Source organism: Corythoichthys intestinalis, chromosome 1 (assembly GCF_030265065.1).
Source record: "Corythoichthys intestinalis isolate RoL2023-P3 chromosome 1, ASM3026506v1, whole genome shotgun sequence".
Lineage (NCBI taxonomy): Eukaryota > Metazoa > Chordata > Actinopteri > Syngnathiformes > Syngnathidae > Corythoichthys > Corythoichthys intestinalis.
The window spans coordinates 3,060,756-3,085,381 of NC_080395.1; the positions used below are offsets into that span (position 1 = coordinate 3,060,756).

The window sequence follows — 24,626 nt, forward strand, 5'->3', positions numbered from 1 at the left end:
ACACCACAAAAATCAACTGGAAGTAACTTGTACGCCCCCCCAAAAAATTGACTGGAAGTGAGCTGTACATGCCCCAAAATCAACGGGAAGTGGCTTGCACACGCCCCAAAAATGAACTGGAAGTGACTTGTACACACCCCAAAAATTAACCGGAACTGACCTGTACACGCCCCAAAAATAAAATGGAAGTGACTTGTACATGCCCCAAAAATTAACCGGGAGTGAGCTGTACATGCCCTAAAAATCAACCGGAAGTGACTTGTACACGCCCCAAAAATTAACCGGAACTGACCTGTACACGCCCCAAAAATAAAATGGAAGTGACTTGTACATGCCCCAAAAATCAACCGGAAGTGACTTGTACATGCCCCCAAAATAAAATGGAAGTGACTTGTACATGCCCCAAAAATAAAATGGAAGTGACTTGTACATGCCCCAAAAATTAACCGGAAGTGACTTGTAAATGCCCAAAAAAATCAACTGGAAGTGATTTGTACACACCCCAAAAATCAACTGGAAGTGACTTGTACACGCCCCCAAAAAATCATCCGGATGTGAGCTGTACACGCCCCCCAAAAAAATCAACTGAATGTGACTTGTACACGCCACAAAAATCGACTGGAAGTGACTTGTACACGCCACAAAAATCAACTGTAAGAGACTTGTAAACGCCACAAAAATCAACTGGAAGTGGCTTGCACACGCCAAAAAACTAACTGGAAGTGACTTGTACACGCCCCCCAAAAAAATCAACTGGAAGTGACTTGTACACGCCCCCCAAAAAAATCAACCGGATGTGACTTGTACACTTCCACAAAAATAACCTGGAACTGACTAGTAAACACCACAAAAATCAACTGTAAGTGACCTGTACACGCCCCAAAAAATCAACCGGAAGTGACTTGTACACCCATCAAAAATTAATCTTAAGTGACTTGTACACCCATCAAAAATTAATCTTAAGTGACAAAAATTAACCGGAAGAGACTTGTAAATGTAAATGATTTGTACACGCCCCCCAAAAAAATCAACCGGATGTGAACTGTACACACCCCAACAAAATCAACCGGATGTGAGCTGTACACGCCCCCCAAAAAATCAACTGAATGTGACTTGTACACGCCCCCCCCCCCCCCCAAAAATCAACCAGAAGTGACTTGTGCACGGCCACAAAAATCAACTGGAAGTGACCTGTACACGCCCCAAAATATCAACCGGATGTGAACTGTACACGCCCCCCCAAAAATCAACCGGATGTGACTTGTATACAACCCAAAAAAATCAACCGGAAGTGACTTGTACGCGCCCCGAAAATTTGCCTGGAAGTGACCTGCCCCAAAATTCCACAGAAAGTGATCCATAAATGCCCCAAAAATCCACAGGAAGTTACCTGCAATTACCCTAAAATCAACAGGAAGTGATCCGTAAACGCCCTAAAATGAACTCGTTGCCATGTATTGGCTGCCACTGACAACCGTAGACGTCCAATCTGTTTTAAGTGGGAGGGATGGCAGCAACATGTAAAATAACAAATTGATGAACAAATATATTTCTGGGTTTCTGGAAATTTCTACAAAAAAATTACATTATAATTACTATAAAATGAAAAGAAATTGTGAACATTCACTGTTTATTTATTGTTTTATCTATAAATAATTATCAATTAATAAAGTTTGAAATTAACTAGGTTAGAACTTACTTATTTTTACTTTTTTTGAACTATTAAGAGGCTTAAAAAAGCATATTTGTACAATTTCTAGGTCAACAATGTGCCAAAACAATGCATCGATTATATAAATTGTCTTTGTATCGGTTGTCAAACAATTGATTAATTACGTTAGCAGGTTAAGGATATCTCACCTTCTCAAAAACGGGCTTGTTGTTGTTGACGTCGTCCACGCCGACCACTACCTGCGCTGTCGACGACAACGCCTGAGGGCCGCCCGAAGCGTTGTCGTCCGTCGCCGTCACGTTGAGGATGTACTCCACGCCCACCAGGTGAGGCGGGGGACTCGAGCGTAGTCGGATCAAACCTGGACGATCACACAAAAACATACGACTCAGCTGATTTGATTCTATTTTCTAATTCATTACAGCTATTAACGTTTAGTGATATGGAATGATTTAAATGTCTTGGTACTTGTATTATTGTGGTTTTACCCCAATTATTAAATTATCGTGGTGTGTCAGTCTTGTTTGGAATGGAATAGAGCATTTACAGTGCCTTACAAAAGTATTCGGCCCCCTTGAATCTTGCAACCTTTCGCCACATTTCAGGCTTCAAACATAAAGATATGAAATTTAATTTTTTTGTCAAGAATCAACAACAAGTGGGACACAATCGTGAAGTGGAACAACATTTATTGGATAATTTAAACTTTTTTAACAAATAAAAAACTGAAAAGTGGGGTGTGCAATATTATTCGGCCCCTTTACTTTCAGTGCAGCAAACTCACTCCAGAAGTTCAGTGAGGATCTCTGAATGATCCAATGTTGTCCTAAATGACCGATGATGATAAATAGAATCCACCTGTGTGTAATCAAGTCTCCGTATAAATGCACCTGCTCTGTGATAGTCTCAGGGTTCTGTTTAAAGTGCAGAGAGCATTATGAAAACCAAGGAACACACCAGGCAGGTCCGAGATACTGTTGTCGAGAAGTTTAAAGCCAGATTTGGATACAAAAAGATTTCCCAAGCTTTAAACATCTCAAGGAGCACTGTGCAAGCCATCATATTGAAATGGAAGGAACATCAGACCACTGCAAATCTACCAAGACCCGGCCGTCCTTCCAAAATTTCTTCTCATACAAGGAGAAAACTGATCAGAGATGCAGCCAAGATGCCCATGATCACTCTGGATGAACTGCAGAGATCTACAGCTGAGGTGGGAGAGTCTGTCCATAGGACAACAATCAGTCGTACACTGCACAACTCTGGCCTTTATGGAAGAGTGGCAAGAAGAAAGCCATTTCCCAAAGATATCCATAAAAAGTCTCGTTTAAAGTTTGCCACAAGCCACCTGGGAGACACACTAAACATGTGGAAGAAGGTGCTCTGGTCAGATGAAACCAAAATTGAACTTTTTGGCCACAATGCAAAACGATATGTTTGACGTAAAAGCAACACAGCTCATCACCCTGAACACACCATCCCCACTGTCAAACATGGTGGTGGCAGCATCATGGTTTGGGCCTGCTTTTCTTCAGCAGGGACAGGGAAGATGGAAGATGGATGCAGCCAAATACAGGAACATTCTGGAAGAAAACCTGTTGGTATCTGCACAAGACCTGAGACTGGGACGGAGATTTATCTTCCAACAGGACAATGATCCAAAACATAAAGCCAAATCTACAATGGAATGGTTCAAAAATAAAAGTATCCAGGTGTTAGAATGGCCAAGCCAAAGTCCAGACCTGAATCCAATGGAGAATCTGTTGAAAGAGCTGAAGACTGCTGTTCACAAACACTCTCCATCCAACCTCACTGAGCTCGAGCTGTTTTGCAAGGAAGAATGGGCAACAATGTCAGTCTCTTGATGTGCAAAACTGATAGAAACATACCCCAAGCGACTTGCAGCTGTAATTGGAGCAAAAGGTGGCGCTACAAAGTATTAACGCAAGGGGGCCGAATACTTTTGCAAGGCACTGTATAAAGTTAGGATGAGAAAAAAAATCTAATTTCTGTTGAAACAAAACTAATACTAAACTTTATTTTTAGGCCATGTCTCGAGTGCTAAAATTGAAACTCTCAAATTCCCCTATAACACCAAAAAGCGGGCTGGGGATGTACCACATGGCAAAACGTTTTTCTTTCAGCGCCATTTGCGGTTGCTTAGCGACGCAAAGGAGCGACGGCGGGCCGATGGCGCTTTGGGCTGCGTTCCCCCCCTCGTCATGCGTCTGGTGTGGGCGACTCATCTGCATCCCACTCGGCTTTGAATGACTCTCTGTGTGTGCGCTTTGTATTCATCTCATACCCCGGCTGCTCTGTTTATGTCGTGTGTGTGGGCTTGAAGTGTGAACAGCGCTTATTACATCCTCCTTATCTTCACGGGCCGGGCCGCGCCGGGCCAGGTGCTATCGCTGTCATGTGTTCATTTGCTTGCTGTTTTCAGAGAGCGCGGAATTGAAATCGTATGTATGTGTGTGAGGGTGCGTGTGTTCACTGCGCGCAGTATACATCCATCTACTTCTGTTTACCCGACCGGGGGAAGGTGATGGGAAAGATTGCAACTGCAAGATGGACGATTTGGAGGTTGTTCATAGCGTTAAAGCGTGACCCGTATCTGTGTGCGCGTGTGCGAGAGAGTGTGTGAGGGATACGGGAGGTGTGTCTAATAATTAGTGTTGCACTGATATCATTTTTTTTTTGGCTCCTGATACCGATTCAACCAACCGACTGCGTGGTAACAGTCGATGCAAACTTGCTAGGGTCATCAGTGGAAACCCTGACAATAAGGGCGAAAACGAGACGTTTGGCAAAGAAAACCCTAACCCAACAAAAATAACCTTTGAGTACAGAAATATTTAAAATACCAGTGGAAGAACAAATGCAAATGTCAACCACGTCTGCCACCAACGAACAGTGTTGGGCATGTTACTTTAAAAAAGTAATTAGTTACATTACTCACTACTTCTTCCAAAAAGTTAGTAACTGAATTACTCTATAGTAAAAGTAACAAGTTACCAGGGAAAGTACAACAAGTATATTAAGTATATTAAAAAAAGGCATGTCCGATATTTTTTTGCCGATTCCGATACTGTGAAAATGACGTGATGCCGATCGATCGGGACATCTTTATAAAGGAGTAAATGTAATGCGTTAGTACCAAACTCTGTGTACACATTGCACAAGAGATGGACGATCGGCATCAGGGGGAAGTGAGCCTTGAGGTGTTTGTCACAATAGCGGATTCAGGTTTGGTGTGAGTGTGTGTGTCTTTGCTGGTGACACACACGCAAACAGACAAGGAGAAGGGAATATGTTGCGAAGAGCTCAGTCCAATTTGCAGCCACAGAGAGGTGTGAGGTGAAAGAAGAGGTGTCACACACATCGCCTCGCATTAATGCACGGATGCGCACATACACAGGCGGTGCAATCCAAATCGACACACACCAACACAAAAAAATACTGGGTAACAGCGGCAGTACAATTAAGCCAAGGAAGGACTTTTTTTTTTTTTTCCCCGCTCTGTCGTCTTTTTTGGGTGTAGCGAAGCGTCGCCTCTTGTATCCTGATGCGAATCTTTGACATGCATACCAGCGCTCCGTCTCGTCTCCTCGCGTGACGTCACCATCGGGTGATGGCGCACCCCCGGCTTTGGAGTCTTAGTGGTTTCCTCCTCACAACCTCGTAAACATCTAAGTTGGTGCACCTCCTTCTATTTCACAATGCTACAAATGTGTTTATTGTGCTAATAGAGTCATTCACGTGATGTGTTAATACAGCTTACAGTCAAAATGAATTGGACGTCTATCTACAGCAGGGGTCAGCAACCTTTTTGGTGTGGAGTGCCACTTTCAAATTTTCTTGTCAATCAGTGTGCCACCCCAAGATTAATGACGCGCATCCGAATTTTTATATCCAGCAGAGCTGTAATTTTACTCCAAATAAAAAAAAACATGGACATACATTTAATTTGTATAACTACCATTCGTCTTCATCAATTAACTAAAAACTAATGCATATTGTAGAAAATATCAAAACTTGAAAATAAGTGCAACAGTAATAACAGCTGTACAGCTGTACCATTTTATGCAAACATATCACACACACACACACACACACACACACACACACACACACACACACACACACACACCCAGCACGCAAAGGGGAACAGGTGTGATTCTCAGTGCAGGTCTCCCACAGTAGAGAGAGCCTTCAAAGTCAGAACAGCCGACTCTTACATTTTGTCTTGTTCACTAGCTTAAACAGTGAATTATATGCACAATTTTATATTTTATATTACACATATAAAAGATGCCCACTTTAATGTGTTCCTTGGCCCTGTTTTCTATGAATTTTCATGTTTTGTCCCGTAGTGGCGTTTGACACTTGTTGTGCGACACACAACACTCTCGAGGCATAATGCACAAAAAGAGCTACTGGAAGTAACCAGGCAACCAGTTGTTACCGGTATCCGAAGGAGCCGCTGTCCCCTACAATATGATCGGCTTACTAGTTAAGCGTAGAAGAGGAATTGGGCGTCTGTGCGAGAAAAAGAGAGGGAGGAGCAAAGGAAGGTGTTGAGAGAGAGCGGAGAGCGCCGTGAAAAGGAGAGAAGAGGCTGTGTCCCCCGCTGGTTTTTGTTTTGTTTAATAAAAGTCTCCAGTAAAACGCCATCCAACGCGTCACAGTGTTTTTATACACATTGCCACCTCTCCGAAGTAAGCACTGGACGAATCGACGGCAACGAGCCACGTTAATCGCCGGTTCACTCCATACTAAAGTGCAAGCATCGCTTCACCCGCTGCCCTGACCTGACAGCTGGCAATCGGGGTCCAACCGGAGTGTTGCGATGCGCTGGGACAGGGGTGTACAGTCCCGTATCTTAAGCGACCGGCCTCCGCGCCGGGGCGAGTGTGTGACATCGGGATCTCAATTCAAAGCCCGGCGCGGACGCCGGCGATTCGCCGGCTGTCTACTCGCTTAGTAGCCCGCCGGCCTCCACGCTGGGGCTTGGAGTAACAGCACTAAAAAGTGCAGATTGGTGACAATGTGTACTTCCGCCAGCTCTCTGACTGGTTGGCTTCGTGACACGTTAGTAGCGGGTGCTGAACTGAGCGCGCAGAATTGAGTGCGCAGACGGGGGAAAAAAACGACGAGCGCAGGAATCGAGAAATTGAAGAGCTGGAAGTGTGCTCAAAATCCATAATTGTTCGCAAATAACGCTATAGGCAGAGGGGTCGGGAGGGACGCTCCTGTAAAGCCCTAAATAACAGGGCGTGCAACTAAAAATGTCTTAATTTCAGGTAAAAAAAAAAAAAATGATAATAATATTTTGCCATGCGCTCGCGTGTCACTGGTTAACCCATCGCGTGCCAGTGCTGACACGCGTGTCATAGGTTGCTGACCCCTGATCTACAGCAATGAGTTGACCCTTTATGAAGGCACTCATTTACTTCATTGGCTGCCATTGACGGCTCTAAACATCTAATTTGCTTCTCCAATTCAAAATTGATTGACGTCTAGGGGCGTCAATGGCACTGAAACATGAGCCAGTCATCTCACTTTAAATTAATTGGACATCTATCCTTGTCAATGGCAGTGAATAACTTGAAGACTATGATATACAGTGGGGCAAATAAGTATTTAGTCAACCACTAATTGTGCAAGTTCTCCCACTTGAAAATATTAGAGAGGCCTGTAATTGTCAACATGGGTAAACCTCAACCATGAGAAACTGAATGTGGAAAAAAATACAGAAAATCACATTGTTCGATTTTTAAAGAATTTATTTGCAAATCATGGTGGAAAATAAGTATTTGGTCAATGCCAAAAGTTCATCTCAATACTTTGTTATGTGCCCTTTGTTGGCAATTACAAAGGCAAAACGTTTTCTGTAACTCTTCACAAGCTTTTCACACACTGTTGCTGGTATTTTGGCCCATTCCTCCATGCAGATCTCCTCTAGAGCAATGATGTTTTGGGGCTGTCGTTGGACTTTCAACTCCCTCCACAGATTCTCTCTGGGGTTGAGATCTGGAGACTGGCTAGGCCACCCCATGACCTTGAAATGTTTCTTAGGAAGCCACTCCTTTGTTGCCTTGGTTGTGTGTTTGGGATCACTGTCATGCTGAAAGACCCAACCATGTCTCATCTTCAATGCCCTAGCTGATGGAAGGAGATTTTCACTCAAAATCTCTCGATACATGGCCCCATTCATTCTTTCCTTTACACAGATCAGTCGTCCTGGTCCCTTTGCAGAAAAACAGCCCCAAAGCATGATGTTTCCACCCCCATGCTTCACAGTGGGTATGGTGTTCTTCAGATGCAATTCAGTATTATTTCTCCTCCAAAAACGAGAACCGGTGTTTCTACCAAAAAGTTCTATCTGACAATTACACATACTCCCAGTCCTCTTCTGGATCATCCAAATGCTCTCTACTGAACCGCAGACGGGCCCGGATGTGTACTTTCTTCAGCAGGGGGACACGTCCGGCAGTGCAAGATTTGAGTCCCTGGCGGCGCATTGTGTTATTGATAGTAGCCTTTGTTTCTGTGGTCCCAGCTCTCTGTAGGTTATTCACTAGGTCCCCTCGTGTGGTTCTGGGACTTTTTGCTCACAGTTCTTGTTATCATTTTGACACCATGGGGTGAGATCTTGCATGGAGCCACAGATCGAGGGAGATTATCAGTCGTCTTGTATGTCTTCCATTTTCAAATAAATGCTTCCAGTTGATTTCTTTACACCAAGCGTTATACCTATTGCAGATTCAGTCTTCCCAGCCTGGTGCAGGTCTACAATTTTGTCTCTGGTGTCCTTCGATAGCTCTTTGGTCTTGGCCATTGTGGAGTTTGGAGTGTGACTGACTGAGGGTTGTGGACAGGTGTCTTTTATACCGATAATGAGTTAAAACAGGTGCCATTAATACAGGTAACGAGTGGAGCCCCGTTAGACCTCGTTAGAAAAGTTAGACCTCTTTGACAGCCAGAAATCTTGCTTGTTTGTAGGTCACCAAAGACTTATTTTTCACTCTAATTTGGAATTAAATTCTTTAAAAATCAAACAATGTGATTTACTGTTTTTTTTTTTCCCCAGATTCTGTCTCATTGTTGAGGTTTACCCATGTTGACAATTCCAGGCCTCTTTAATCTTTTCAAGTAGGAGAACTTGCACAATTGGTGGTTGACTATCAACTTTAGATAGGTATTGGCATCCATGATAAGAGTTTCTGTCATTTTTATTTTCATTTTACCGTATTTTCCGGACTATAAGTCGCGTTTTTTTTCATATTTTGGCTGGGGGTGCGACTTATACTCAGGAGCGACTTAGGTGTGGAATTATTAACACATTATGATATAATTTCACATGTTATTTTGGTGTTTTGCAGTGACACTGATGGTTTTGTAAAGTTGTTAGCATGTTCTTATGCTATAGTTATCTGAATATCTCTTTATAGCTATGGCCATATTCGCGTTCTGCCTTTGGCAGTGTATGTTCAATTGTATTATTGACTTTTTTATCTTGAAATGGATGCATTTAGTTTGTGGCGCTTTCACGCCCACGTGAGGGCGCACTCGCACTTGTTTACGTGAAGAAGAGTGCTCACACGCCAGAAGAAGACGGACAGCTCCGTAGCTCTGAGTGAGTGGGCGAGTTAGCGAGAGAGAAAAGACGGCTGCGAACCTACTTTCATTGTTTATGCTTTTAAATCATCTTTACAGAGGCAACGCCTGCGTGTATCATCTTTTCTGTTGTAGTTGTGTGTTTTCCACCCGCGATCGGACACTTAGAGCCAGTTGTGTGGTGTTTGAACGATGTGCTAATAATAGCGAACGCATGCTAACCTGTTACTTATTACTAATAGTACCTAATTATCATTTATTTACGTTGATGCCAACCTGTTTTCTATCGAGGACCAAATTGATTCAGCAAATTATACGGACGTCCAGCATTGTCTTTTGGGAGTTCGCTGTATGGCCAGGACCGAGCCGTAGCGTACGACAGTATATTCACATTTCGTTGTTCATGCACTGTACACTGTACATTTATTTAGCATGTTGTTCTCTATTGTATTTTTATATTAAATTGCCTTTCAAGATGACATGTCTGTTCTATGTGTTGGATTTTATCAAGTAAATTTCCCCCAAAAATTCGACTGATACTCCGGTGCGACTTGTATATGTTTTTTTTCTCTTCGTTGGGCATTTTATGGCTGGATCGACTTTTACTCAGGAGTGACTTGTAGTCCGAAAAATACGGTAATTAGATGGGGCTTGGCAAGGCAAAGGCTTTTATTTTTCTTGAAGAGAAAAACTTTTGCTAAAATTTGCCAAAAACATTCCCATTCATTTTTAATGAATAAAATTTCCCATTTAAATTTCCAATTCGCCATTCATTTCAAGGGTGAAATAAGTTCCATTCACTCCCATTGATTTCCAAATCAGGGAAGCGAGTTTCCCCCAAATCAACAGGAATTGACCTGCTTATCAAAGTCCTAAATGATATTCGTCAAAATACAGATGCAGGCAAATCATTTGTTCTGCTACTATTGGATCTTAGCGCCGCATTTGACACGGTTGATCACACCATACTACTCAGCAGATTGGAATAGTGGGGAGGGCTTACTGACACTGTTCTTCAGTGGTTCACATCTCATTTAGATGATAGGGATTTCTTTGTGTCAATCGGAAACCATCAGTCAGAACGAACCAAATTCACGTGTGGAGTCCCTCAAGGGTCAATTCTTGGACCACTCTTATTTAACATCTATATGCTTCCCCCAGCTAAGATTATGGAACAGTATGATATCTCCTATCACACCTATGAAAATAACACACTACTCTACATTTCTGTGTCCCCACTTGATTATAGTCCCTTAGTCTGCCTGAGTAAATACATTCATCAAATCAATGAATGGATATGCCAGAATTTTCTCCGGTTACATGTGGATAAGACAGAAGTGATCATTTTTGGGCCAAAAAAGGAAAGGTCAAAGATAAGCAGACACCTTAGTACAATGACACTTACAGCTACAAATCACGTCAGAAACCTTGGCGTAATTATTGACTCAGACCTAAAATTTGATACCCATCTAAAGTCCGTCACTAAATCTGCTTATTACCACCTAAAAGATATAGCCAGAATTAAGTGGCTTCTGACTCAACAAGACTTGGAAAAACTTATGCATGCATTCATTTCCAGCAGATTGGACTATTGCAACGGTATATTTACAGGTCTTGATAAAAAGTCAGTCAGGAAGCTGCAGCTAGTACAGAATGCTGCAGCCAGAGTCCTCACAAATACAAGGAAACTGGATCACTTTACACTGGTTTTGAAATCGAGGATAGCCTATAAAATACTACTGCTCGTCGACAAAACACTTAATGGCCTTGGACCAAAATACATGCTTGATTTGTTAGATTCCTATGAAACATCTAGACCTCAAAGGTCGTCTGGAACCAGTCTCCTGTTTGTTCCAAAAACAAGAACCAATGAGGGTGAAGCAGCATTTAGTTATTATGCTCCTCACCTCTGGAACAAGTTACCTGAAGGTCTGAATTATGGTCAAACTGTTAGCTCCTTTAAATCAGGGCTAATAACGCTTTTTTATTTAGCACTGCTTATCCATAACTGTCTATATATTTCAATCTATTCCTCTTGTGCTGATCTCCATTGCTGATTTCAATGATTATTATTATTATTAGTTTTTTTTTATTCTATTCTTGATTAAATGCGATGTTTATGTATAATTTTATATCCTATTTAGATTGTCTTGGTTTTTACGTTCTATTGATTTTAATGTGATTTTTATGATCTTCATGTAATGTACAGCACTTTGAATTGCCTTGTGTTGAATTGTGCTATATAAATAAATTTGCCTTGCCTTGCCTATCGACAGACCGTTACCCCGAAATGGCCCAAAATCAACAGGAAGTGACCTGTACTGCACTCAAATAAACAAAAAGTGACCTGTAATCAACAGGTGCGCCCGAAAAAGGTCCCCCAATTAACAGGAAGTGACCCCGAAATGCCCCGAAATCAACAGTAAGTGACCCCGAAAATGCCCCCAAATTCACCAAAAAGTGAGCTGTAATCAACAAAAGGCCCCCACATAAACATATTATAAACATAAACCCTAACCCTGTGTAATTTCACAGTTTCATTTGGTCCTGTAAGCCCTTGAATCAAAAGCAAACTCTGATTGTTGATAATAAGTATTGTACCAAATCTGTAAAAACATGGAACTGATAAATTGGTCACTTAGCGCTCTGGACAAGATCTTCTCTACAATGCGAACAGAACCTGGACAACACCCATGTCTGAGCAAAACTTTCAAGTCTGGATTTATGGAGGATAGCTGGGGAAAATGGCGGCCGCTGTGTCTGACCACACTCGAAGTTGAGGACATCGAGGACATCTACCTGTTCATCACGCTGATGGCTGTGATTCTTCTGCAAGGGTTTGGAGCCCACTGGATTCGTCGGATCATCATGAAAGTGCTGGGAGGCCAAAGGAAATCAGTGGAATTGACCAGTACGGCCCTGAGCACTATCACTGGAGTGCACGCCAGCCTCAACAAGGCCTGTGACGACATATTATAGGTGAAGAACGAGCTTCAACATTAACATAGTTTACGGCTCTCGGCAGGCCGTAACTCTAACTCACTCCTGCATCATGTGAGTAAACAACACTGGCGCCGCGTGCACTTCAGGGTGCCTCGGATAATTCTATATCAGAATATTACAAAAGGTGAGTGGACACAGGTGTTGTTAAACAACAATGCAAAATGAACTGGCATTCCCAATCGAATTAGCTATTCAAAATACACATAAAACTTACTCAGATTTTGGTCAAACTCTATTCAAACATTCCGTTTAGTTCAACAAATACACTGGATGGCAATATTTAGTCACAATATACACTATCCGAGGTTTCATACGTTGTGAAGCCAGCACTCAAATGATCGTGAAGTTCAATGCATGGACCAGTAAACAGGGAACTACGGCATCAGTCGAGGGACAAAACACACTAATTGGCTTGATTTTTACTATAAGTAATTTAAAACTCGCCATTGACACCTTGTGGTGTATTTCAATCACTATAAAATTAGTATAACTTGTACTAACATTTATCTTTTAAGAACTACAAGTCTTTCTATCCCTCTAACAGAAATAATATTAATAATCTTAATGCCATTTTGTGGATTTATTGTTATATTTAACAAATACAGTACTTATGTACATTATGTTGAATGTATATATCCTTCTTTTGTCTTATCTTTCCATTCCAACGATAATTTACAGAAAAATATGGCGTACTTTAGAGATGGTTTGAATTGCATTTAACTACGATTAATTAATTCTTAAGCTGTGATTAACTCGATTAAAAATTTTAATTGTTTGACAGCCCTAAAATAAATAAATACAATAATAAATAAAATCTTAAAATGACATTGATTCAATTTTTTTTCCATTCTCTTTTGTGTTTTTTCATTGCAAGCAAAATAAATGAAGAGATTACTACCAAAGCATTTGTAATTACAATCATTTTCTGGGAGAAATTGAGCATTATCTGACAGAATTGCAGGGGTGCCAATACTTTTGGCCAGCACGGTAAGTGTTTTCGTTAAAAAAAAAACAATTAAAAAAAAAACTAAGACTAAGACAAAAATTGGGAAATGGCTGCCATAAACAACACTGGACAGAACGTCAACCTGAAATGGCCCAGAGAACTGACCTGGAAATGCCTCAAATTTCAAAAATCAGCAACCTGATATACCAACCATCACAACAAAGCTACCGTTACAATTTCTTCCATTCATTTCTCCGGGGAGAGTTGGGACGGGGCCATACAATCCCAGCCCGGCTCCCTGTTTTTAATGCATCACACACCAAGGTTGTGGGATGGTTGTGACCTGTTGGGGGAGGGTGCCTCACGCTTACCTCCTCACGGCAGGCCCGCCATCCCTGAACCCTTTTTAATGCACCACATACATCATACTCCACAGGAGTACTCCGGCAAAGGGCGGTGGGATGGGCAGCTGGGTAGAAATTCCATGCTACGGTCCCACTGCCCCAAGCCAAGCTCTCCTATTTTAATGCATACATTGCACTACCCTCCCCTCAGAATCCCATCATGGTGCCTGGTAATGGCTGCCAGCCGGGAACCTGGCAGCCATAGCAATAGGGTGGTTGGCATGTCCCACACTTTTTCTCTGTGGCGTGGCTCCTGGGGCGTGGCCATCCCTCTGCTTGGGCTGCCGGCCGCGGTAATGGAGGGGAGGTCGGGGTTCCGATCTCGTGTTGCCCCGCGGCGGCTCCTCGGCGTCCTCCTGCCTCCACCTTCCCTTCTCTTCTCTGACTGGGTATCCACCCTGCGCTCCGTAGCGGGTCGCTGGCTGGGCACCGGTGTATATCTGCTTGCCTGCTCCGGCGGGGGACCTTACCCTGCCCTGGGCTTGGTGGCCCGCTGGGGGTCCCGTGGCGTGCCTGTTGGTGGGGCTGCGGCTCGGGGGCTGGGTAGGCGGACGGGGGTGGGCGTGGGTTTGGTGGTGGTGTGTCCCTTCTTGCCATCCCTGAAGGCCGCTTGATGGGTGCGCGGGTGGCCAGGGGGATCACTTGGGGCTCCCTTGCTGGGCTGCGGGAAGAGGGATGGGCTGCGCTGAACAGCCTCCCCCCCTGGGCTGGACGAGGCCCTGGGTTGGCACCCGCACGGCGTCTCCGCTCCGCTTTGTGGGGCTCACGTGTTGCTGGATGTGATAGTGCGCACTCGGGTGGGAGGTCCCGGTGCCGGGATTGGCAGTGGGGCGGCTTAGGGTCGGTTGCCAACGGGCTTACACTCTCAAGGGATTCACACGTAACCAGGTTCTAGATCACAGTGCTGATTTGTGTACACTCTACCCCTTTCAATCACTTAGCTTATAGACTCCCCCACCCCCGTTGCCCTCTTTCCCTGGTCAACAGGCCCCCAACATGGTGTCAAGCGGAAATACATCTAGCTGACAATAGCACCAACATATTGGTAGTTAGTGTAGACGTTTAATGTATTTCTTGTTGTTGTTTGTGTTTCTTTTCTTTCTTCTCTTGTGTTCCTTTTCTTCTGCCTTTGTTTAAAGATATTAGATTCATGTCATATGAAAAAATACTACAAGATTTCCAAATCAAAGGGGTCAATTTCCTTCAATACAAAAAAATCAAGGCAGCCAACAGAAGCAAATTCCCATCACTAACAGGTACGTTAGACCCACCAACGTTCGTGAATAAAAATAGTAAACATCCATCCTCAACACCAAAAAAATACTTTCAAAAGTATATAAAGCCTTCTCATGTAGCAACTCTGCTTGTCTACCAATCGAAAAATAGAATAACAAACTTTTGGTAAGATTAGATAATAACTATTGGTCCAACATCTGTAAAAATACATTTACAGTGACAAAGGATAAGGACCTTCAACTTATACAGTTCAAAATACTGCACAGATGGCATATTACTCAATCTAAAATGCTCAAAATGGGGTGTTCCCAAACAGATAAATGTGCAAGCTGCAACGAAGATACTTCAGACACATACAGTGCCTTGCAAAAGTATTCGGCCCCCTTGAATCTTGCAACCTTTCGCCACATTTCAGGCTTCAAACATAAAGATATGAAATTTCATTTTTTTGTCAAGAATCAACAACAAGTGGGACACAATCGTGAAGTGGAACAACATTTATTGGTGTAGCCCCTACCCACGTGACACGCTGGGTGGGCTCTGGGTTCAAATTTTTTGTGTAAGTGGTGCCGTTGCTAGAATTTGAATAAAGTATGAAAAAACAACTTAAATGGTTTGGTGCCTCCACTTAGTAGAATTTTAAAATATATTTACCCTACTAAAAAATAATAAGATTTCAGTCTTTCATTAAAGTAAAAATGTGTATTTTGTTTTAACTCACACAACCGAAATACTTTAAACTTTTCACACACTCATATATAAACAGAGGAAATCAAATAATGTATAAAGCAAAAAAAAAAAAATTCCCACCATAAAAAAAAAAACGTTGCAGGCCTGAGTCGTCGCTTGTGAACGTTGAGGTCAAAAACTTAGTGACCGTTTCACTTTAACAGCAAAAAAAACAATAAGTGCACTTTCTGTGTGTCTCAGTACTCACAGTCAGATGTTCTTGAGAGAGAGATAGATGGAAGTTAGAAAGAAGAAGGAAAAGAGATGAGAGATGGGCTCTGGTTGGTGGTAAGATGGTTGATGACCGTTGGGAACGCTGGGAAGACGCATGCACCCCGACACGCCGTCGACGCCCGTTTTTTCCCCTCGTGGTCCTCAAGCAATTTATCCAAATAACGAAAAAAGGTCCAAGGAGCACGCACGTCGTGTCCCTTGACAAACAGATATTTACACTTAGCCAGTGTAAAATATTCAATGCTAATTTGAAGTCTTTTTGAGTTCAAAACCAGCAAAATGTACACACACACTATCACAAGGGGAAAAAGTTTCCACTCGCGCTAGCATATTAGCACATGCTAATCGCTAGTAACGGTTAGCTTTTTCTTTTAGCTAATAAAAGCAACATGAGTTACATTGCTCATTTTAATTTACCTTAGGGATGTTTTAAGGTCCACACACTGTAGATAAACTCCGCATTTATCGTTGTGTGACGATAAAAAACTCCAGGACAGACGTTTTCCTCATTCATGTGAGCTCTGCTCGTCTGCTTCGCTCGTCAATTTGCCTCGTTCTCCCAAAGTCCCTCCCCCTTGTCGTTCTCCCCGTTGGAATACAACATCAGGCCACATACAAATAACCAATCAACAGGTTCATATGAGATGAATGACAGTTGGGAAGGAGAGAAAAAAAAAACTGCTTAACAGACATTACTGGTCAACAATATGACATCATCATAGTGTAAATGGATTATTTTCAACATTTTAACATTCTTGAACAACATTTTAGAACGTATTTATTTTTTAATAACTATCTTAACTATTTATTTATTAACTAATTATTGAAATAGTGTAGTGTTTTTTCCCTTGGGTTACACCGGATAATTTAAACTTTTTTAACAAATAAAAAACTGAAAAGTGGGGCGTGCAATATTATTCGGCCCCCTTGCGCTAATACTTTGTAGCGCCACCTTTTGCTCCAATTACAGCTGCAAGTCGCTTGGGGTATGTTTCTATCAGTTTTACACATCGAGAGACTGACATTCTTGCCCATTCTTCCTTGAAAAACAGCTAGAGCTCAGTGAGGTTGGATGGAGAGTGTTTGTGAACAGCAGTCTTCAGCTCTTTCCACAGATTCTCGATTGGATTCAGGTCTGGACTTTGACTTGGCCATTCTAACACCTGGATACGTTTATTTTTGAACCATTCCATTGTAGATTTGGCTTTATGTTTTGGATCATTGTCCTGTTGGAAGATACATCTCCGTCCCAGTCTCAGGTCTTGTGCAGATACCAACAGGTTTTCTTCCAGAATGTTCCTGTATTTGGCTGCATCCATCTTCCCGTCAATTTTAACCATCTTCCCTGACCTTGCTGAAGAAAAGCAGGCCCAAACCATGATGCTGCCACCACCATGTTTGACAGTGGGGATGGTGTGTTCAGGGTGATGAGCTGTGTTGCTTTTACGCCAAACATATCGTTTTGCATTGTGGCCAAAAAGTTCAATTTTGGTTTCATCTGACCAGAGCACCTTCTTCCACATGTTTGGTGTGTCTCCCAGGTGGCTTGTGGCAAACTTTAAACGAGACTTTTTATGGATATCTTTGAGAAATGGCTTTCTTCTTGCCACTCTTCCATAAAGGCCAGATTTGTGCAGTGTACGACTGATTGTTGTCCTATGGACAGACTCTCCCACCTCAGCTGTAGATCTCTGCAGTTCATCCAGAGTGATCATGGGCCTCTTGGCTGCATCTCTGATCAGTTTTCTCCTTGTTTGAGAAGAAAGTTTGGAAGGACGGCCGGGTCTTGGTAGATTTGCAGTGGTCTGATTCTCCTTCCATTTCAATATGATGGCTTGCACAGTGCTCCTTGAGATGTTTAAAGCTTGGGAAATCTTTTTGTATCCAAATCCGGCTTTAAACTTCTCCACAACAGTATCTCGGACCTGCCTGGTGTGTTCCTTGGTTTTCATAATGCTCTCTGCACTTTAAACAGAACCCTGAGACTATCACAGAGCAGGTGCATTTATACGGAGACTCGATTACACACAGGTGGATTCTATTTATCATCATCGGTCATTTAGGACAACATTGGATCATTCAGAGATCCTCACTGAATTTCTGGAGTGAGTTTGCTGCACTGAAAGTAAAGGGGCCGAATAATATTGCACGCCCCACTTTTCAGTTTTTTATTTGTTAAAAAATTTGAAATTATCCAATAAATGTTGTTCCACTTCACAATTGTGTCCCACTTGTTGTTGATTCTTGACAAAAAAAATTAAATTCCATATCTTTATGTTTGAAGCCTGAAATGTGGCGAAAGGTTGCAAGATTCAAGGGGGCCGAATACTTTTGCAAGGCACTGTATGTTCATGCTCTTTGGCAATGTAAACCAGTGCAAGAGTTTTGGTGGTGGGGTTGGTGGTGCGTCCCCTCTTGCCATCCCTGAAGGCCGGTTGATGGGTGCGCGGGGGGGTGTCCGATGGCTCTTTTGCTGGGCTGCGGGAGGAGAGATGGGCGGCTCTTTTTAACTGTTCCCCCCATAACCCTTTCCTGTTCGCTGCTTTGTCATAATAAACGAGGTATGTTGAATGCTCACAATGGGAGTATGTCATACTCTCAATGTGAAACATTAATACTCTTTAGACCAGTGCTTCTCATTTGTTTTCTGTTACGCCCCCCCCATAGGAAGACGTAAATGTTCCGCGCCCCCCCCAACTCTCTGCCGCCACTGTAAATATACCATAGTATCATTGTCTACAAAATTATTCTTATTATAATATAAGTACATTTCTGGATAACATTGTGTCCTTTTTAAAGAAAAAAAATAAAGTGTTAAAAAAAGAACACATCCATATTGTAAAAATACTCAAGATACATTTTTTGACCGTTTGATACTGAAAAAAAAATAACATTTAAAAAAAATCATAAAGTCAAATTGATTAGCAACATTAAACTCAAGAGGACAATATGCCAAACCATTAGACTGAAAAAACAAAAATGAATGGAACAAAAATGACAGTGTCATTGAACAGAGAGTTTTTATTTTTGCTGGAGGCAGTATCAGCTCCTTTGCTGTGGTGTTGGGTTATTTTGCATTATGTGATGCTGACAGTGCTTGCTGGTTTTCTGATGTAACACTGACAAAGCGGGACGATTGTTGGCAATATTCGGCACCTTTTAGCTGAAAAAAAAATTCCTGCTGTCCGCTGCGAACATTTTTAGACAAAGTAAACATACTGGTCTTTCCTTGTCTCCCACTGCTCTAAAAGTCAAAATCCAAATGCTACATACGCTACGTCATATTTCTTTGTCTAAGCTTTTCAAATCTCCAGTGCTCTTTGCTGTGTGCTCTTGTTTGGTTCAAAAATACTGCGCACATGCTGAAAATGAGATCGCCACTGCCACCCACTCAGCAGATGTGCAATTACACTTTCTTCTACTTCAGTAAAAAAGTATGTTCCCCCAGGTCCCATGCGCCACCCTAACCCACCAGCATCACTCTGCGCCCCACTATTTGAGAAGTACTGGTTTAGACCAACCGGGAACTTAGACTTCCATTCTCCATGTCAAACAGCTGTCCAGGACAGGTTTAAAAATAAAAAAATAAAATAAATATATTCTCCCAAAATTGTATTGTCTAGTTACCCGAATTTGTCAAATATATGCAGGATTAAAGCTGGTGCACTAGCTTTGTCATCGCGTAGCCCGGATGATTGATTTTATGAAAACAAGGTACGGCAGATGGCACTCATTTGACTTGAAGTAAACGTTTTCTTTTATAGCAGGTTCACAGAGAAGCTAATGAGGGCGACTACAAAAAAACATCCAGTCTTTAATTATAACAAGCCATTGTTTGCTGATCAATCAGGAATAATAAAATAATCCGCCGCTTCTTATTGTTTCATGATTTCAGGCTCGGCTGTGAAGAAGCCAAGGAGTCCCGCGAGGAGCGGGATTAAACACCGGCCCGGTTGTTGAAAACGTTTTAAATCTCCCTTAAGGGCATGTGCGTGTGTTTTTTCTTCTTCTGTTTTTCATTCATGTATTCTTGGATTCAAACAGCAAAGTTTTTATTGGCGTTTCATGAGATATATTGAGTTTGATGAATGTTGTCTTTAAAGCACCAAACGAAAAATCCGCAAAAAGACCAAAAGCCTTCCATAAATGACATCTTACAACTCCCAACGCGTTTCATGTTGCGCTCATTTAAAGAGCTCGGCGTCTTATAACATATGTTAAAATAAAAATATATATTTATCAGAGAGATTTTTTTAAAAAACAGGTTATAGTTTCAAGTATTACATTCAAACAAAGCCGAACTATTCCGGGACGTCAAGGAAAGTGAATTAGAAAGTTGCGAAAAAAATCAAATCTGCTTCTAAATGAGAAACTATTCTTTTAATACTAAATGATAACTCATGATAAACTGATAAACTCATTTCAGTTTTACATCAGAAGGTTGATTGGAGGTATGTCTTCATCTTGAGAAAAGTGACAAGCGCTGCTTTTTGTAAGGTGACGTGTGTAGATGGCGGCCACCTTGTGTAGGGCGACCAGGGGTTGGAAACTAGAAAAGTACACATTGCACAGCTTTGACATGTCATTTCTTATTACTTGTTGATACCAGTGACATCATTTTAGTGCCATATCGTCACTGCTGCAACTATAGTGTACCATAATATACCGTACTATACTGTATTATACTGTACATATTGTACTATACTATGCTGTACCATGCTATACTGTACTCTACTAATACCATATTATCCTGACAATACCATAATGTACCGTACTATACAATACTATTCTGTACTGTACGGCACTGTATGTTACTATACTGTACCATGCTATGTTGTACTATAGTGTACTATACTGTGCCATGCTATACTGTATTCTATTCATTCTATACTATAATGAACTATACCAAACTTTACTGTACTGCACTGTACTGTGCAATACGATACTGTACCCTATGGTACTGTACGATACTATACTGTACTGTACCATGCTATACTGTGCTCTACTAATACTATACTATACTAATAGTATAGCATACTATACTGTCAAGTACTATAATATACTATAATTATACTGTACTATACTTAAGTGTACTATACTGTACTTTCCGATACTATACTTTATTGTACCATACCTACTCTACTGAACTATACCATAATGTACCACAATTAAACCGCAGTGTTCTGTACGATACTATACGGTACAGTACAGCACTGTGCGTTACTGTACTGTACCATTCTATTTTGTACTATACTGTACCATGCTGTACTGTACTCTATTAATACTTTACTCTCCTATACTAGTATTATAACATACTATACTGTACTATACTGTACCATGCTATATTGTACTATACTGTACCATACCTACTCTACTATGCAGCACTACAGTATACCATAATGTACCTTACTATACCGTACTGTACTGTACGATACTATACTGTACTGTACGGCACTGTAGGTTACTATACAGCACTATACTGTACAATGCTATATTGCACCATACTGCCCTGTAGGTTACTATACAGTACTATACTGTACCATGCTATATTGCACTATATAGTACTATACAGTACCATGCTATACTGTACTCTATTCTGCTAATACTAAACTATGTATACTCAACTATATCATACTATACTGCACTGCACTGTAATGTACAATACAACACTGTACTGTACAGTACCATACCATACTATTCTGTACCATGCTTTACTCTACTATACTAATCCTATACCATACTATACTCTCGATTATTCTACTGTACTGTACTGTACTGCACGATACAACACTGTACTCTACTGTACCATGCTATATTGTAATATACTATACTATACTGTACCCAGTGTTGTCAGTAACGCAGTAGTTAGTAACGCGTTACTGTAATCTGATTACTTTATTCAGTAACGAGTAATCTAACGCGTTCATTTTTCTACACCAGTAATCTGATTAAAGTTAGTTTCCTTAGTGTCTCTGCGTTACTATTATTTCATCGCCTCATAACGTATGTAAAATGAAGATTATTGTAGTCATGTACGAAGAGCATTTTGAATAGAAAATGCTAAAATAAAAGGTTCCCGGTACGTGTTTCCATGACAACCTCTTAGCTATTTCCTGTTTTGGTCTCGTGTCACATGTGTTGTGGGACTGAAGGCGTGGGCCAGGCGGGTGGACATTGGAGTCGAGTGTTGACACGTCGCGAGGTAATGTTGATCTGTGGATATCAATGAATGAAGGTGAGTATTTTTCCTTCATTCTGGAGGGTATCAGCAAAAGGTTGGACTTCCTACATGCGCGGCCGCTTCGTAGCTTTGCTGTAGCAACGACAGGCAGTCATCACTCCAAGTTGGCAAGGTTTGTTTACATCATATGCGTGTTGCACATTTATGCCGTCAGGTGATGTATTCGTTTAGCATCTGTGGGATGTGTTGTAAGTCCGATTGAGTGTAAAGTGCTTAGTTGCCGCCACGTTTTGTGGCCAAATTGACCGCGTGTGTGCTGAGAGGACTACTTCCGGGTTGTGGACGCGCATCCGCGCCCACCACCTTTGCAATTTTGTGCAGTCAGTTTGCATTGTTTTTACATTGGCTCTGATATGCTGTGAACCATAACCCAAAATTCAGAAGTTTTGACATTAGGCTTAATCTTAGAGTTAGCAGGGTTTAATTAGTCTGTGGAGTTGATTTCAACAAATTCCAAGCAGTTTGTCATAGTGTTGTATCGGTCGCGAACGATTCGGTCTTTTTGAACGAATTGTTTGGGTGAACGAGACCGAACTAATCACCATCTGCACTGATTCGTTCTATGAAGTTGGTGGCGCTTGTTCGCTGCGTGGGAGGGCGTTGAGCAAGCGGCAGCGTCTTCTGACATCGCACACGACCAATCAGACGCCAGCCTCATCGCGGGCAGGGGAGGGAGCGGAAACAGAATCAAGGCGTCTGTCACTCATTTCCACGTGCGGCCAATAAGCAGCCAGCGTGCAGGCAGGGGGGAAAGACTGAGTTTTGTCACTTCCCGTTCAGTGATTCGGTCCTCCGGTGCCTGACCTAGCTTGCTGCTAACTTGACTTTCCAGTAATGACTATGCGGTGAACGAGTCATAAAATGAAAGGAAATGACTTTGTCACATATTTGTTAACGTGGAACCTATCAAATGCTGCTCAAACAGACAAAACACCACACAAATCTAGCGAGCATGGTTTAGTGTACTACTTTTCTCAACAGACTCGGGACTACCTATGACTGACAACATACTATCAAATTTGCAGTAGTTAAAACACGGGTAGCTAAAAATAAATAAATAAAAAAACACGGGTAGCTACGAGGCAAGCAAAAGTGAGCTGCGGTCGCGTGACGGCACTCACGGCAGTGAAGGGGGCAGAGAACTGTCACTATATGGAGGCTTCATGGCAGCGTTATTTACCTCATATGCGCACAGAAAAAATATTTAGTATTATCACCATAATACTGATTTGCAATGAAACTGTATATACATGTCAATTTTTTCCGACTGTTTTTTTTTTTTTTTTTTTTTTCGTGTCAGCGTGTCGGGTGTTGATTTGACAAATTATGTCCATCCGTCCATCATGTGCTACTCAAAAACAACGCACGCGGACACGGGAGATGTCGCAATATGTCTACATTTTTCTTAACAGACTAATGAGAGTAGAAAGGCAACATCGTAAAGAGCAAACAATTCTTTCTCGTCAGCATTTGACAATCTGAGATGGGGGGGCGACAGGGGAGCTGACCGGATTATTTTATTTGTTAATACCAGTGCAAAAATTCAATACGATCATCTTAATACTGATTTGCAATTAAACTGTCGAATATCAAAATGTAGTATTGTTTTTATTTCAGAGCAGCACATTTGACAACTAGCTATTTACACTTCAGTTTTAACAATAGTGACCTAAAATAATAGTGATGAGCATAAAAACAAAAATACAACAGAGCGAGAGGTAAATATGATGTGTTGGTCGTTCCATATTTAGAAATTAAACTTTCAATTTATTTTTATTTTCGTGACAGCAAGCATGCTGCGTTGGCTGGTAGCATATGTGATCAAGATCATGCTAAAGAAAGTCCGTGTGCCCCCGACCCCAAACCCCCACTCCCCCCACAAAAGGAAAATGTTTAACCAGGTCCTAAATCGAAATGCAAGCACGAGCCATGACTTTGAGCCCATAGAACTAGGACAGACGACGCGAAAGTTCTCCCTCGCTTTTGCAGCAGCAGGAGGGAGACGAGGCTGTCTGTGAAAGCAGAATGATACCACCTGTCACTCATTTCTGAAACTACGACGAGTGGTGCCTGTGTGCAAGAGAGGGAGGGACCAACCAATGTCACTTCCCGTTCAGTTATACTGCGAAGCGGTCTTTGGTGATTCCTTCGGCAACGTCACTTCCCGTTCAGTAACCGAACGATTCGTTTGGGCGGGGTGGGAGATGAGGGGGGCGAACGATTCGTTGAACGATTTGTTTGAACGAATCTTTTTACTGAACGAACCGGAATGGATTCGTTTACTCAAGTGAACGACAGATCCCGTCACTTGTCAGATATTTGTTAGTTTCAGGGCTCCAGAGTGGCTAAGCTAGCGCGAAATTCTGATAGTCCCCTTTAAATTCAATCATCGGAAAGTCAATTACATGTGATGACATTTTTCTGTTGTCATTCTTATGTTGAGGCGGCAAAGGGAGAAAAATGGGTAAAAAGTAACTGATAGATTACTTTTAAAGTAACTTAGTTTCTTTGATAATGAAGTAATCAGTAAAGTAACTAGAT

At 41.9% G+C, this 24,626-nt stretch overlaps 1 protein-coding gene across 1 annotated transcript in view; it reads right to left on the reverse strand.

Annotated features, from left to right (window-relative positions):
- si:ch211-186j3.6 (neural-cadherin) overlaps positions 1 to 24,626 on the reverse strand; it is a 689,510-nt gene that overhangs the window by 379,986 nt on the left and 284,898 nt on the right. Inside the window, exon 8 of the mRNA XM_057844439.1 lies at positions 1,861 to 2,033. Coding sequence (XP_057700422.1) covers positions 1,861 to 2,033 — 173 coding nt within the window. The remainder of the gene's footprint in view (positions 1 to 1,860; positions 2,034 to 24,626) is intronic.